The sequence below is a fragment of the Stegodyphus dumicola genome, chromosome 10 (assembly GCF_044657685.1).
Source record: "Stegodyphus dumicola isolate Sdum_Otavi_A_Nest chromosome 10, ASM4465768v1".
Lineage (NCBI taxonomy): Eukaryota > Metazoa > Arthropoda > Arachnida > Araneae > Eresidae > Stegodyphus > Stegodyphus dumicola.
In genome coordinates this window covers 151,627,633-151,643,795 of record NC_140777.1, presented here as the reverse complement: position 1 = coordinate 151,643,795, position 16,163 = coordinate 151,627,633, and the positions used below count along the sequence as shown (strand labels likewise).

General features: G+C 33.2%; 1 protein-coding gene across 9 annotated transcripts in view; it reads left to right on the top strand.

Moving 5' to 3' along the window:
• The first annotated feature begins 444 nt into the window (after positions 1-444).
• The window catches only part of LOC118204438 (latrophilin-like protein LAT-2), a 134,149-nt gene continuing 118,430 nt past the window's right edge, over positions 445-16,163 (top strand). For all 9 annotated transcript variants that reach the window (XR_015043578.1, XR_015043581.1, XR_015043580.1 and 6 more), the window contains exons 1-3: positions 445-603; positions 4,613-4,886; positions 12,961-13,319. Coding sequence is in view for 5 of the 9 variants with exons in the window: in XM_085825709.1 (XP_085681835.1) it covers positions 456-603; positions 4,613-4,886; positions 12,961-13,319 (781 nt within the window). In the remaining 4 variants the exon portion in view is untranslated. The remainder of the gene's footprint in view (positions 604-4,612; positions 4,887-12,960; positions 13,320-16,163) is intronic.

Genomic DNA, 16,163 nt, shown 5'->3' with positions numbered 1-16,163 from the left:
GCAAGCGGCCTTCAGGCCTCGAGTTTGACATTAAGAAAAATGATCATTGGGTTCTCCTGAAACCCCTACGTGCCTAAGGCACCAGAATCTCTTAATAGGGTCCTGAATGTTATGTTAACGCAATTACAACATTATCTACATTTCTGAACTTTGTACTAAAACTATGGAAGAAAATCTGAAAAAAACCTTTCAAAAAATATCCTTATGCGCATGTTAGGAAAAATGGCTACATATATTGAATGGTAGGAAAACCCTAGAATTGCAGAATGGAATATTTTGAGAAGGTGCATACAAATGATGTCGAATTAAATAGTTTTTCAATTATATATTGACTGATTAATTTTAATCAGCATCTAAAGAAACTTTCATAATGGTACATAATAGTTTTTAGCCTTTGCTGTTACATAAAACAATCACATTTATACTTTATATTTTCAGGAAAAGAAGATCAGAACATGGCTGAAATTATTTTTGGTGAAACAGCTAAGTACCATTTAGTACCGTATGGTCAGAAGAGAGCAAAGTCTGCGTGCTTCTTACTCAAACCTGAGGATTTCGAGCAAATAAAACTTCTAACAGAAGACGTTAGAAAAAGAAATATTAGTAAGAATTTTTATATAATTGAGAACAACATACATATTTCAGAATGCTTTTATATACATGTGATTATATTACGTACAAAAAAAATTAATTTGCAATTACTATTGTTTTGATTCTAATTTATAATGAATTATTTCGTCGATTCTAGATTATGGACATTCTTCTATACACTTACGAAACATTCAAAGAAGTAATACTTGCAGAAAATTTCATTGAATGTCTTAATTTTCTTTCCACTTTTACATTTACAGAATGCATACTTGCTTCGTGTTAATTAATGAAATTTATTTACTTCTCCAAAATTAGGGACTAGCATGACCTGAAGCAGTCTTTGAACAGCCTTAAGCCTTATTCTTACTTATTAATAGATCCTCCTCAGTATTCCAAAAGTTTGATTGCGATAATATTTTGATTAAGCCCTTTTTCCTTTCATTATTAACCACGCAATTTTCAGTGCATTCTCTAAAATATCTTATAAAAACTTACTTTGTAATACTTAGCTTAACACTTAGGCCATCTTACGGTGCAGTTCAAGGTGCAGAAATGTTAAGTAGTTTTAATTTGCCCAGTTCTCCAACGATTCGATATTTGTATATCTTTTTTAAAAGATTTTTGAGTTACTTTGTATGGTCATCGGAATTTTTTCGATGAAGTTGAAGAAATCCACAATTCCACTTCCCGGGATTCGAACTCCGGGCCTCCGGAAACGAGACAAGCGTGTTTCCAGTTACACCGCGAAGGCTTAAGGAAATGATTGAGAAATCCTTATATAAATATTGCTACACTTACTCTATAACTTCTGGGGTATAAAAGAACTTGAAATTTGCTATAAACAATCTAACGGCTACCCACAGAAATTAATGATCAACTTTGGGAGTTATCATTCTTGATATTACTTTACTCGCAATGAAAGTACAACTCAAATATAAAATTAACTTTATTAACCACGACTTGCAGATGTTACAAAATGTAAAATGGTGATCTCCGCCAAAACAACATCGCGGCAAAAACATCGTGGAAGAAAACTCCTCGGAGAAAGCAACTCAAGGAAACACGTCGTTGTACAAAATATCGTGGGAGAAAAGAAAGCAAGGAGGAAACATCGCAGTTCTAAAACATCGAGGTACAAAATATCGTCGTCGAAAAGTTGTTCAAAAACATTGACATCGAAAATATCGGGGTAAAAAATATAGCAACTACAAACCATGGCATGATGATAACATCGCAAGCATGCATTTTTCAGGCTTTAAAAGCTATATATGCATATTCGCGTAATAATTTGTGAGTGCCAGAGGGAATTATAAAAATATTTGCTTTTATATTTCATATATGTTATCTAGCTAATATGTTTTTGCTGAAAAAGTAAGAATTAAACTTAAGCATTTAAAAACTGAAACTTGTATAAATATTGATAGTATGAATGTTATTTAGCTCACATGTTTCTTTATAACTAACAGATCTAAATGGTTAACCGCACGTTATACATGAAAACGTTAACGGCACTTTAAAAAGACGAATAAACTGAAAAAAAAAAGTTTAATTTCCATCAAAAGAATTTCAGATCAACAAAAATGAAAGAAAATAATTTTACAGTTTGATAATAATCAATTTCGAGAGAGGAAACCTCATGCAGATACACATATTCATATATATAATCTTTTTACTATATTTTTCATGAAAAATTATCAATAAAAATCATAAAAGAGATTAATTAATTAATGACTTTTATTAGTTAATTATGTAAATTTAAAATTATGTTAGCTGCTATAAGTAGTCTTAACCTTCTACTCATTTTCAGTTTTTAAATGCTTAAGTTTCCTGCTTACTTTTTCAGTAAAAATTTATAAGTTAGCTCAAACTTAAAACTTAAAATATTCCTTACTCCTTCTTGCACTCACAAATAATTTATGCGAATATGCATTTCCAAATTTTAAAACCTTTAAAAAGCAAGCGTCATGCGATGAGTTTTAGCCGCTTTACTTTTTATCTCGATATTTTCGGTGACGATGTTTTTAAACTGAAAAGTTTTTGAAGCTTTATTTTCGACGACGTTATTTTGTACCACTGTTTTTTAGAACTGCGATGTTTTCGCTTTGCTTTCTTTTTTCCCACGATGTTTTGTACCACGAGGGTTTCGTCTGGCACTGTTTTTCCCGCATCGTTTTCATCCACGATGTTTTCGCCTGTAACCAAAATGATAGCAAGGTAAAATCAAGATCATCTCGTCAAGTTTACAATAGCAGACGATAAAGTTACCCTTTCGCTAAAGTTACGACTAAAACAATATTCTAATTCAAATATTCTAACACATCAGGTCGAAATATAAAGCTAACTTTTTTAAACACTGATCAAGCTCAGTCAAATCAGCTCCATAGCTTCTTCACAGCTCTACATGCAATTTCTGCAGGCTAGGTTTCAAAATCACTGAGCATTCTCCAGTAATCCAAAGTATAGTTTCCTCACCAACAGGAGTTTTGAGGGATTTATACTGAGATTCCGTTGTCTGCGCCAGTCCTCAATATCTAAAGCAAAATCCTAGAGCTTGGAGATGGTGTTATTGTTTCGGATAGAGCTGACGTCGTATCATTGGTGTAGCAAGCTAACATAGAGTTACGAACCAATTTATCTCCAGGAAAATCGATTACGTAAAACAGTTAGAGAATGGGTGCAAGACAGGAATCCTGGGTCATCCGTGCAGTGATGTTTTGAATGCTGAATAGACATTTCTTTGACTGACACTAAAAGTTCGGTTGGTAAAGAAGGAATTCAGAAAAAAAAATTCCCATTTATCTTAATCAGTATGTAGATCAACCTCTTAATGCCAGACGTGGTCTAATGCTTTCGCCACTTCTAGCATAAAGAGTTTCTTACATTTCTATGGAGCCGAGCTGCCGCGATAAATTCAACCAGCCTAACCAGCTGCTTTGAAGTAGAGAGGTGATTTTGAATCCCTACTGTCGAAGGGAAGTATCTGAAGACATGGATTCATTCTTTTTTAAGATAATTGCATTCGTAAATCTCATGCGGTTACGAGATATCTTTAACTTTATATTAAACTGTTTGTTATTCAGATCAGAATGAGAAATAAGGCATACAAGGAAATATTATAATTAAATTCAAATTTTTATTGAAATTCAAATGTAATGTCTTACACTTTACAATAGTTACATTTGCCGAACTGAATGAAAGTTTGAGATTAAAAATTGTAAAAGAACTAGTGTTTGAGTACTAAAAGCAAATGAGCTGCGACATCAGTTTGTTTTCTATGTAACACGTGTAATAAATAAGCAATCGCTAAGCTATGTAAATCACAAAATTTTGATGAGTTTGTTTCAAAGTTGCAGATTTGAAAAAAGAATGAAAAAGCTATTTCGATAAATCAAGAAAATTATTTACATCTGCTAGAGTATTGGATCAAAATATATCCGAATAAACTAGATACAAATTCAGTGTGAACTTACGACTGGAAACACATATATTGACTGTCTTTAGTGATGTAGCATTGTTTTGGAGACCTCCTAAAACTTCAAAATACTGCGAAATTTTGTCGGGAAGATCGCATTTAGCAATAATATTTAATTATTATTTAGCGGTCGCATTTAAAATTCCATATTTAGTTTTATGATTCCTGAACTATCTATAGATATTTAGCAGGTAATTTTAGCTGTTATCGTTCACTCAGAATATATCAATTCAGCTACATTTTATTCAAACCAGTCGAGATTAAGAGTTTGACGGAGAGCGTTTCTGTATATATAAAGGTAAATAAAATGCATTCCCAAAATAAAGAATACTAATGAAAAAAAATGTAGCTTAATAAATGTAGCAAAACGCATACATTATAGTCTATAGGACTAAGATGTAAGTCTACTTTTTGATATTTCGTAGCATATTTTTCTTATGGGCGATAGCAGCTAAAATAAAAGATTATCTTCATGAAGAAAATTCAAATAATCCATGTTGTATTTGTTTATTGTAGAATAATTCAAACATCAGTTGCTTTAATTTCCAGATCCAGGATCGTCACTCTATGTTTGGACGGCACTCCAATGTTGCTCGCCTGAAGAATGGATAAAGCTCTATTTCTATTGGATAAAGCAACGCATAACTGTGCAGCTGAGAAGGAATTATGATTCTGAGTATGCAAAAGATAATATATGCCAAACTATTGTCTTAAAGATCAACGCCAACAAAACAGCTCCAGAAATGATCCCTGTTTGTTCTTTACAATGTTATTTACCATTCATTTGTCAGCAGAAAAGGGGAAATGCTGCGCATAACATCAGGTAATAAAGTCTTCTAAACATAAAAGAGTCAATTACTATTCTAAATCTCCCGTTCTACTAGACCGATTGTCGAAATTTAACTTGCGTTTTCCATATCTCGAAAACGCGACTTAGGATATACATTAGATTTATATATAGCATTGGTCTAACGTATTTTGACGTATTCTGACACAAATCGGACCTTTTTTTGAAATAACATACCAAATGTTTTTTTTTTTTTTCAATATTTCAATTCTAAAACTCAAATTATGTCAAAATGAAAAGATTTTAAAAATCCTACGCGTAGTTTTTAAAAAAAATGGCTTTCAAAATTATAGCTCCTCCATTTTAATTGAATTTTGTATGTATTTATAATATCTCTTTTTGTTATTAAACTTATATGATTCTTCCTTTCACATTTAGAAGTTAAGGTTCATTCCAAATAAAATTCGTCCATTTTTTATGATTTATTTTTAAAATTTGTCATTTTATAATTTTCTCAAAAAACAAATTTGAATTATAATCTATAAAATTTTTACAATCATCTTAAACTAGACGTACTTCTAAGCAGACCTACAAAAAACTAGAGATTTTTCTTCAAAATTTCCGAAATATACGCGAATTTACATTTTGATGCGTTTTGAAGTTTGGCATATTCGTTATAAACAACGCCAAATGTAGTTTAGGCTCTTCGTTAAAATTAATTGAAAGTGTGAACGATGCACCTTTTTTTTCCGCTCGTGAACAGTGAAAAAAAAGAAAGAATAAAATCTGAAAGTTTTCAAATTTTATACTACGCCCAAAGGGGCTTTTTTTTAACGTTTTTATGTTACCTTTATTTATTTATTAAATATTATGTTTTTTGCACTTAACTCGTAAAATTCAATTCAACAGCAGTATCACAAAATAATTTAAAAAGAGCATACCTTTAGAATCTCCGATACACAGTCTCGCGCGATGGAGATTTTTTTTTCGCACAGTATTGCCATTGCTCGCTTTGAAATCATTGAGTTTGTTAATAAAAAATTCGTTAAAGTTTTGCAAAAAATGAAATAAATAATAAAACAAATTCCAAATTAGGCCTTCCAGATGTCCATATTGAGGTGGAGGGTTACGATATTCAAAATTTGACCGCTCTAGGTACCGTTGTTTTATCACAATGCGAGAAACATACATACATTTATACAGATTCTTCGTTATTTAATTTCTTTAATAATAACACAGGGCGTTAATATTTGCTGATAACAATACGAAAAGTAATACAGCCTTTTAAAGTTTTCAACGCAAAATGCCAAAACGAAATTAATAGCCCTTCTGTGCTAACGCCCTTTGGGCTAAAATTAGGTTGCTATAAATTAAGAATTTCATGAAGTGAATTATTCTTGGCGCAAACTGAAAGAAATGCCGCAAGATAAATTTTTAAATTTCTCCATAAATTTCTCACAAAAATTACAAAATCTAATGTCTAGGCATAATGTGAATCGTAGAATCGAAATATAGAAAGACGTTGGTACGGTATTTCAGGAAAAGTCTGCTTTTATGTCCAAGTACCTAAGTTAGAACAATGCTATAAATAAATCTAATATATATCCTAAGTGTGGAAAACGCAAGTTAAATTTCGGCAATCGGTCCAGTAGAATGGACCGTATAAAACTTCCTTTTTCTCGACGGGGGGGAGAAGTGTATTCCTGTTAATGGAGTGTCACTTGGAGCCAAATATAAACGCTGCTGCGAAATCTAACTAGATGGTAGCAACCTTAGCGATATAAAAAACTTCTTGAAAAGAAAAAAAAAATTTATATATAAATGAACATAATTTACGTAATATTTCATGCTCATCACGTGAATGTTGTGAATGTTTCATGCTCATCACGTGAATGTTAAATTAATTCTGAAGTTTTCTGATTTTTTGAAGTGAAAACAGATCGCTCTGTACATACGGAGAACAATTTCTTCCTTCTTATGTACATAACTGTCTGTTTTCGCTTAAAATCTAAAGGGAATGGCACAAATTTTGGCACTGCGCACAGTTTCAACAAGTACTAAATAACATAAGCTTAAAGAAATTAGAAAGATGCTTTCAGAATCTGTAAGGAAAACTGTATTCTTGGAAAAAACAGGGAGTCCAAGCAATCACTTCATGTAGTGTTAGATAATTTTAGATACTGTGTGTTAGATAGTCAGGCATTCTGATATTACAAATTTAGTTCCCATCTGAAACTGTAGCTATATTTATAATCTGCATTTGTAATCCAATTTTTGAAAAATGCAGAGATTTCGTCGTGCAGGTTCCGTATGGCTGGCTGCCAGGGTTTCATGGCGTGGAACAAACACAGCTCAGAAACTGGAATATTCATTCCTTTTGATGAGTGGGGGCATGTTCTTCTAGAATGCTCTTACCTGAGAATAATACCGGGCGAGTGATGGTGACAATTGTTCGCTTTACTGTTACTTTTACTTGTGCACGCCCAGAAGAGAAGATTACAAACCGCGATCTCCATCGTCATGCGTGATAGATATAAAAGAACCTGTAGACATGTAGAGACATTAGGTAATTTTGGAAGCAGGCAAGATGAAAAATGAGCAACGCCTTCGCCGGGAATTGGACCGCGAACCTCTGGAATACACGCTCAGCGTGCAGACCACTACATCACGAAGGCGTGCCAAGAAGGTGGGAGAAATACCTTATAGACATTACCAATCTATCTTTGCTAATAAATTTTTTATCTATCAAGGACAACATATTAGCAGTCTTCTTTCTCATTAAGCTTATTCTACCATCATCACTAACTAATACTTCTCTACATCTTTTAATCGTCTATTGAGTCGTCTCTACGATTTTGGAGAAGAAACTATATAGTTTATGGCATCAGTCTGCATGCAAAATACAATAAATCAAACCAATTAACGTATGATGTATGTAAGTATTTATCATATCATTCCTGCTTTTATTTCAATTAAATTACTACAGTCAAAAGTCGTTAATCCGGACTCGTCGGGACTTCGGCGATTCCGGATTATCGATTTTTCCGGATTATATATCATCAGTTTAAATCTGGTAAGATGGCATGCAAAAATTACAAAATTAAAAATATGAAACCGTAATTTATGAAATAAAGAACAATTATGATCTAAAGGGTATCAAAATTTACAAAAAGAAAAAACTTAATATTTATTTGTTTACTTTATTAAACATTTCCTTCAATGTAAGTTGCTTCGTTTCATGTGATAATACTTTCTCTTTAATTCTATTAAACAGACATAATTTCTTGTTTAGTTACAAAGTTCCGCTGTTCAAGTCCTATAATTGCTGTGTTGAGAATACCGACTAATTTGTCAATCGAAATGTTTTCGTTTTCAATAACCTCTGGGTCACTTTCTTCACTATCCGAAGCGAATTATAATGACGAGGAACTTGATTTAAATCATATCAAAGACGGAGTACATCGAGATGAAATACTAAACTTAGTACAGAATTATAATCCAAATAAAATAAAAACATCTGCTCTGAAGATAAGGATAGTGTTGACAGATCAACTTCCAATCCGCGGCGTGAAATTGATAAACAGATTTCGGATTTCAAAACATACTTTCGCTTTGTAGATACAAATTACGTATTAGTAAATATATATTGGAAATTCTATTTGACATAATCTTTCTAATCTATCATAATCTAATAATAACGTTTCTGCCCCCCCCTCTGCCGCAGAGCAGCATGAAATTGATAAACAGATTTCGGATTTCAAAACATACTTTCGCTTTGTAGTAAATATATATCGGAAATTCTATTTGACATAATCGAAAGTTCAAGCTTACTTTTATAAAATTGCTCTAACAGTCTGCAAAAAATGATAAGCCGGATCCAATTCGAAGATTGAGGAACAACGCAATCTGCAACATTAACTGAATTAGATAACTTTAGCTTAGCGTATAACTCCGTTACACATTAAACGCGCATGCGCACAAACATATTCGCAGCCGTAAGGGTCTTACGCGCTCTCGTAAACGCCTGTGCGCATGCGTGAACGCGACGCATGCGCAGAAAGTTTGTAGCTTTGAGGTCCGGATTATAGATCATTCCGGATTATGGGTGTCCGAATTAACGACTTTTGACTGTATTACAATTAAGTATTGTTTTAGTTTCGTGAGCTCTTTAGTATAATTTGATAGATTATTTTCTATAATTAAGCCCTTTATGTATGTAAATTAATGGTAATTTGTTCTTAACAATGCCGGATATCTTAGCACTGATGCCATAAATCGCAAGCTTTTCGCTATCTCCGAACAATACGTTTAAAATCCATTATTGCATTATATATGTCTGAGCGGTTAACTTATCGATTTTCCGGAAGTACTTAAAATACAAACTACGGAGTAAGTTAGTCTTAAATGGTAAAAAACGAGCCCAAGGAAAATCATGGCCAATCAAAAATCTTAGGACAGGCAAGATGATAATTTTCATGAAATACTCTACTTTTCGGAAGCACGACAAATCTATATATATATATGCATGATGAAGCATGTAATATACAATATGTTAGATACTATGTGTATGATAAAAACTCATGTAAATAAAAGAAGATCACCTAGGTGTTATAATTTTTCCTCCGTGTCCAAATAACTGGCAAAACATTCTATTATAGAGCATCTTAGGATGAGAACTTTCCAAATGTCCCTGAAACGATTTCGGTGCGTTTTTGTCAAAATTCGTAAAATAAAATGTAATCTTTCCGTAAAATGGAATCTAAATGATGCATACATTTTTAATAATTAAGCTTATAGGTTTTTTTGGAATGCAGAAAATATAAGATATTAATTGTAAAGGGACGGCTTAAACAGTGGCTAAAAGTATCCCTAAAAGAAATGTTCCTTTCTTTGTCCGTTTACTTATTTGCAGTTGCATTTTATAGAAGCAAAGAATAATTTGAATCATTTTAGATACTTTCTAGATCACTGTCGTAAGCCTTAAACCATATTTCCGCTTCCAGCCACCTCAAAAATCTATTCAATCTTATAAACGGTTGAAGAACATTTTCATTAGGGCTTATATAAGAGTATTGCTATACATTCCACTGAGGCTGTATAAGTATCAAACTGATCAAACTGAAACATGACAGGATTAAGAACGCTTTTAAAATTCCTGAAATAAATCTGGAAAGAGACGTGATCCTATTCTTTGATTTTCAGCATGACTGGACTTACCTCTTGAGGCCTTTTGATTCAAGTTGAACTAACCTCATCAACAATTCTATTTGAATGTTTATTAAAGAAATAAAACTACGATCTTTAACTTTAATTACAGCTTAAAAAGCATAAGACACTTTTCCAGTGCTAAATCTGACGTGCAGTAAAATGAGCGACCATGGTGAGTTCTGTTTCCTCAAAACTTCTGCCTTCTTTAGAACGCTGCGTCTTAGTACAGCGTTTCTCAAACTTTTTTCAACTAAGGATCACTCTTATAAATCCGAATGATCCTATGGACCACCTTACTCTTCTTCCCTTCAAAAGCAATTTTTCTCAACATAAGTTACTACCAGTGTACTTATATTTTTAAAATATAATAAATTAAAATTCATTTAATTTTATATTGGCATTTAGTAATTTAGTAAAAGAAAATTTATGTTCATTTTTAGTACTTCAAGGATTTTAGAGTCTAGATAATCCACATTTTACTAATTAAAAGTTAAATAAATATTGGTACTCACTTAATGAAATGGATGAGCGTGCCGATTCTTGCACAAATGCTCTATGTTTGGATGTATGCTGGTAGGAAGCACTAAAGTCATAGTGCTTTAAATCCCTCTTTTGTTGCTAAAAATATCAAATCCGTAGCTATGGTAACTAATAATAAATTTTATGAAATCTCATTCTTGAGAGAAAAATTAACAGACAATTACCATGTGTAATTTCTAAATTGTTAAGATTTTGAGCTATAGTGTAGTATATGCATTTAAATTGGATTTTATTTTTTGTCATTTTTGGAAATAGAGGCAGAACAGAGGGCAAGATTTGAGGATTATTTGATGTCCGTGTATCACAGATTGTGAAACACTGACTTGTGGAATGCGAATCAACTGAAAAACAAAAAACGAACTTTAGTAGAAAACTAAATCAGAAAGACGTCGTCTAACGCAGTAATCGCACAAATGACCGGGAAATCTTTAAAAGTAAAACTTAGACCTCATTCTGAATACAGAGAAATAAAGCTAATGATTTTTCTAGTAATACTTGAGGCGGATCAAAACCACTAATAGCACGAAATGCCAAGTGATTTGTGTATCACTGAAAGGTATATCACATATTGACTTATTTTATAACTCATATGATTTTTCTTGGGAATTGCTTTTATACTTCAATTTTTAGTTACAGGAAAAAAAACGAAACCAAGAAAAATCATGCCCAATCAAAAATCTTAGAACGGGCAATACAAAATTTTTCATGAAATACTCTACTTTCCAGAAGTAAGAGAAACGTATTGTATATATATATGCATGATGAAGCATGTAATATACAATATGTATATACTATGTGTATGATAAAAACTCATATTAATAAAATGAGATCAACTAAGTGTTATAATTTTTCGTCAGTGTCCAAATAACTGGCAGAATATTCTATTACAGAGCATCTTAAGATGAGAACTTCCCAAATGCCCTGAAACGATTTCGGTACATTTCCATCAAAATCCGTAAAAAAGAAAAACGAAGCCCATTAAACTTATATTTAGAACAAAATAATTACAAAACAATTGAAAATGCATTACTATACGCATATTATTAAGAGTTTTCAAGAGAATAAATAATTTTGTTTGCTTTATATTTAGTTTTTAATTTATTAGAATTTTGAAATCTGAATACAAAATGTGTACCTCTACTGGGTGATTCTAAATTTAAATTGCTTTTACAAATTAAAAGGGGTGATAGTACTCATTCAAAGGAGCAATAATTACCATAGAACATAGGGTCGTATTGGACTCTGAGAGGCAGAAAAGAGGAATATTAGAATTCCAACCTGAACTTACAACAGTATTGGGAGAGCGAATGAACGAGACCAAAAGTTGCACAATTAGTTTAGTGAAAAACTCACAGAGAGTGCACAAAACGGATAAAGCCGAAAACTCGGCGTTCGAGTGTTAATTCGAGCTCAGACTTTGATGGCAAACACTCAAATGCACATCTTTGGTTGGCAAGGTCTCAACTTCGCAAACGATTGCAACAAGTTAATTATCTAAATTATTAGGGGGAAATTATCTATTAGGGGGAAAAACTGCTACTTTGATATTAAGTATCCCAAGATAGCAGTTTTTTCCCCTTCGCCATCTTCTATCCTGTCCTCCTGGACTAAATATGCTGCGTTCATTCTACTTGAAGCGTCCTTCTATGACACACGAAGTTCTCACAGCCGGAACACAGCATGAACTTTTCCTGCTAATCTCGGCATACAGCGGAAGTTGGAAACTTGGCTGTATGCCGAGTTGATAATATTCAACCCCTTGATTAGATAATTAACTTAATTGATTAAGTCCAGGAGGACAGGATAGAAAATGGCGAAGGGGAAAAAACTGTTATCTTGGGATACTTAATATCAAGGTAGCAGTTTTTCCCCCCAATAGATAATTTCCCCCTAATAATTTAGATAATTAACTTGTTGCAATCGTTTGCGAAGTTGAGACCTTGCCAACCAAAGATGTGCATTTCAGTGTTTGCCATCGAAGTCTGAGCTCGAATTAACACTCAAACGCCAAGTGTTCGGTTTTATCTGTTTTGTGCACTCTCTGTGAGGTTTTCACTAAACTGATTGTGCAAGTTTTGGTCTCGTTCATTCGCTCTCGTAACATTGTTTAAGTTCAGGTTGGAATTCTAATATTCCTCTTTTCTGCTTCTCAGAGTGGAATGCGACCTTATGTTCTATGGTAATTATTGCTCATGTAGATAAGTACTGTCATCCCTATTAATTTATAAAAACAATTTAGAATCACCCTGTATATGAATGGGATTTAGTTTCTACAATTTTTAACTCATTATTGGTAAGGGAAGCTTATATTTATTTCAATGCCATGCAATCCAAACTTCTTTTCAAATTTCGAATTTTGCAGTACCTCAGATGGTGAAATAAGTAAAATTTCTACGCTGTCTACAATAACACTGATTGATGACAAATTTACCAGGACTTCGGCTTCGAATTTTAGCAGAAATAGTTCTGCATCAAGTACGGATCATACCGCATTCCCAGATCTCACCTCCAACACAACTGATTTCAACATGAAGATGGATGTAACATCAACCAAGGCAACCAAATTCGAAGACAGCTTACCTTTTAGTACTGTTTCAAGCTTAGCACCGAAGCCTGGATACTGCATGCCTACGGAAACGCCATTTCGAAATTCTTCTATCAAATGGCCTGAAACCAAATTTGGAGAAACTGCCGAAGTTTTATGTCCTCGAGGCACCTTTGGTAAGCCCATTAAATACCTTACGATATAATTCCGTTATGTACTAGGGGAAATGAAGTCTAATTGTAACAATTTTTGGAAAATGTTTTACAGTTTTAAATGTATTTATGATTTCTTGATTATAAATGCTTTTACAGCTTAAATATTCATTCATAATATGCACAAACATTTAAACAAAAGATTTGAAAGAATTCGGATGTTAACTCTGCAAAAGAAAGTTTATTGTGTTTTTTTTTCTTCTTTTTGCTCTCGTTGAGCTCGCAGTTTATCTATTTATTCTTGGACTCACTGCTACTGTAACGTTTTTCATCCTTTTAGCTCACACAACTTTTGTGACATTGATAATCATTGTTAAGCACAACTTGTTTGACATTTACGTCACATAAAATTCATCAGAAAAAATCATAAGATTTTTAAAGAGAGCATAACTATAGAATTCTTGATACAATGTTAGGAGTTGCCACATAATTTTTAGCTCAGAATGACAATAGTTCTAGAACCTCACTTTTGCGTCGAGTCACTTTGCAAAAAAACAACCGCTGGAGTGGCCAGCCCCTAAAATAGTTACTATAAAAAAACAAAAAATATATAATGCTTTTGATAAATCCAGCTAATATCATTTCATGGCTCCAGCTGATAATCAATAAAAATAGATTTTAAAAAACTAAGTTTTATTGCTTTAAATCGTTTAGTTTGTTAATCAGAAACAGGCAGATTAAACTTAAAAGAAAATTTAAATATCTTACGCTTCGCCAAAGGCAGCAAACGGGCGCGTGGAACGTAAAAGTATTTTATCTCGACTTCGGATTGGAATGGTACAGTCATCAAGGTGCCTATGCATGAGGCACTATCTCTGTCGAATAATTTGTTTTTTACAGATCATGTGCATTCAAAAAGCGTCCAAGTCTTTAAGTCCAAAACAATTAGAATTTTCATAGAGTTTACACTTTTAGGGTAGACATAAATAATAAAAGCAAGTAAGACAACTGATAATTCCTGCCCTTAGATCATATTTACATTAAGGAATACCTTGAGGAGTTTTAAAGTACGAGTATCATATATATCTTAGTCATAATTAATTAATTATTTATTAAAGAATATTTTCAAGTAATTTCTTACCTAGCTTATAGTACAGTACATATTTTTAAACTGCCCAATATCTCATTCTTCATGTTATTATTATAAGGGCACAGCCCCGATCCTTCTAGCTGGCACACACAGCCGTATGATCAAAAAATGGGACTGGCCAGAAGTTATTATATTATAAAGTAATTTCTCCCCTTCTTCCGAACGCCTTCCAGTGCAACGGCAGCACACTCGGGGCCCACTCGAGAGGTCCAGGCTCGAGTCCCGGAGAGGGCATTGCTCATTTTTCATGTATCTTGCTTCAAAATATCCGAATGACCTTACAGTAGCGTCCGAACTAAAAGCTGGCGGATGATGATTCTTCACCACCAGGATTTGGCGATTAGGTCCCCTAATCCCTAGTCGCCTTTAAAAGGGGCAGGATATAAGGTATTTTCTCCCTTCCTTCTGCACGCTTCCGCAGTACAACGGCAGCACACTCGGTTCGAGTCCCGGCGAGGGCACCGCTCATTTTTTATTTCTCCCGCTTTAGAAAAAAATTCTAATGACTCTAGAGTATTCACTTGTGAGTCTGATAATTTTGTTTGCCTGGGAAAAATATTCATTAAGAAATTTTATTTTGTATTCTTTGCTATCGTATTTAGAAAAAGAGATCTTCCGGATTCTAATCTGAAGCTGCTATAAATATGTTCATTAATAAGCGAATTATCATTGCTTTTTGACGCTGAAATGTATTTATTATAAGCTAAAACTTTGAATCTTCATTTTGAATGTGGTGGAGTATTTTAAAGTATGCTGAGCTGGAGAGATGAATATTCTGGAATGTGCATATAAAATAATTATCATGTCAAAGTCATAACGAATTTTTTTTCCTGAGTGTTAAAACGTTTAACATAATATTTTGTTTCGAGGAATATACTTATATGCACTGCGTTTTGGCCGAAGAACAATATATTGAGCAGTTTATAACTGCTTTAGATTAATGCGGCTTGAGAGCGCTCAGGGAGGGCAGGCATAACATAACATGGAACGCAAGATGGCTTGGTAAATGAATTGTTTGTTCTCTACAGAAAGAGCATTACTTTGAGCAATTAGAGGGAAGAGCCTAGCTTTACATTCTCGAAACGTCTGAATAATAGATGAAGATGTTTTATATCGGATATCTTTCGAATTCTCGATAAATTTTTAATTGCTGCCACTTTTTATGTTTCTGATCTTACCCGTAAAAACCTGTAAACAGAAACCCGTACGACTGTACTGATACGAGTAGGCCAAATCTTTGTAGAAACCTGTAGAACTGTAGACATTATAAACGAAATCCCAGTAAAAACTCATAGCCAGAAATCAGAACTTTATACATATCCATTGGCCAAATCTCCATTAAAAAAAATGGATATTTCGTAGATCTATGCCTCCTAAAAACCAGTAGACAAAAGCACGTACACCTATACAGGCACCCATAGGCCAAATCCTGTAAAAACCACCACACAAAAATCCACAGACCAATAAAGGTACCTTTTGGAAAAATCGCTGCACAAAACAATACACAAAAACTCATAAACAAAACCAATAGAATTATATCAGAGTGGAGTAGCCATACATAGAACGGGTATCCATATACAAAATCCCTATAAAAGCAATACACAAAAATAGAATTGTAGATCAAATTTCCATAAAAACATAAACCAGCAGAAGTACATAATTAGGACTGATGAAATGTACAAAATTAAATGGCAGAGAAAGCATGTAGAGTAATTTTA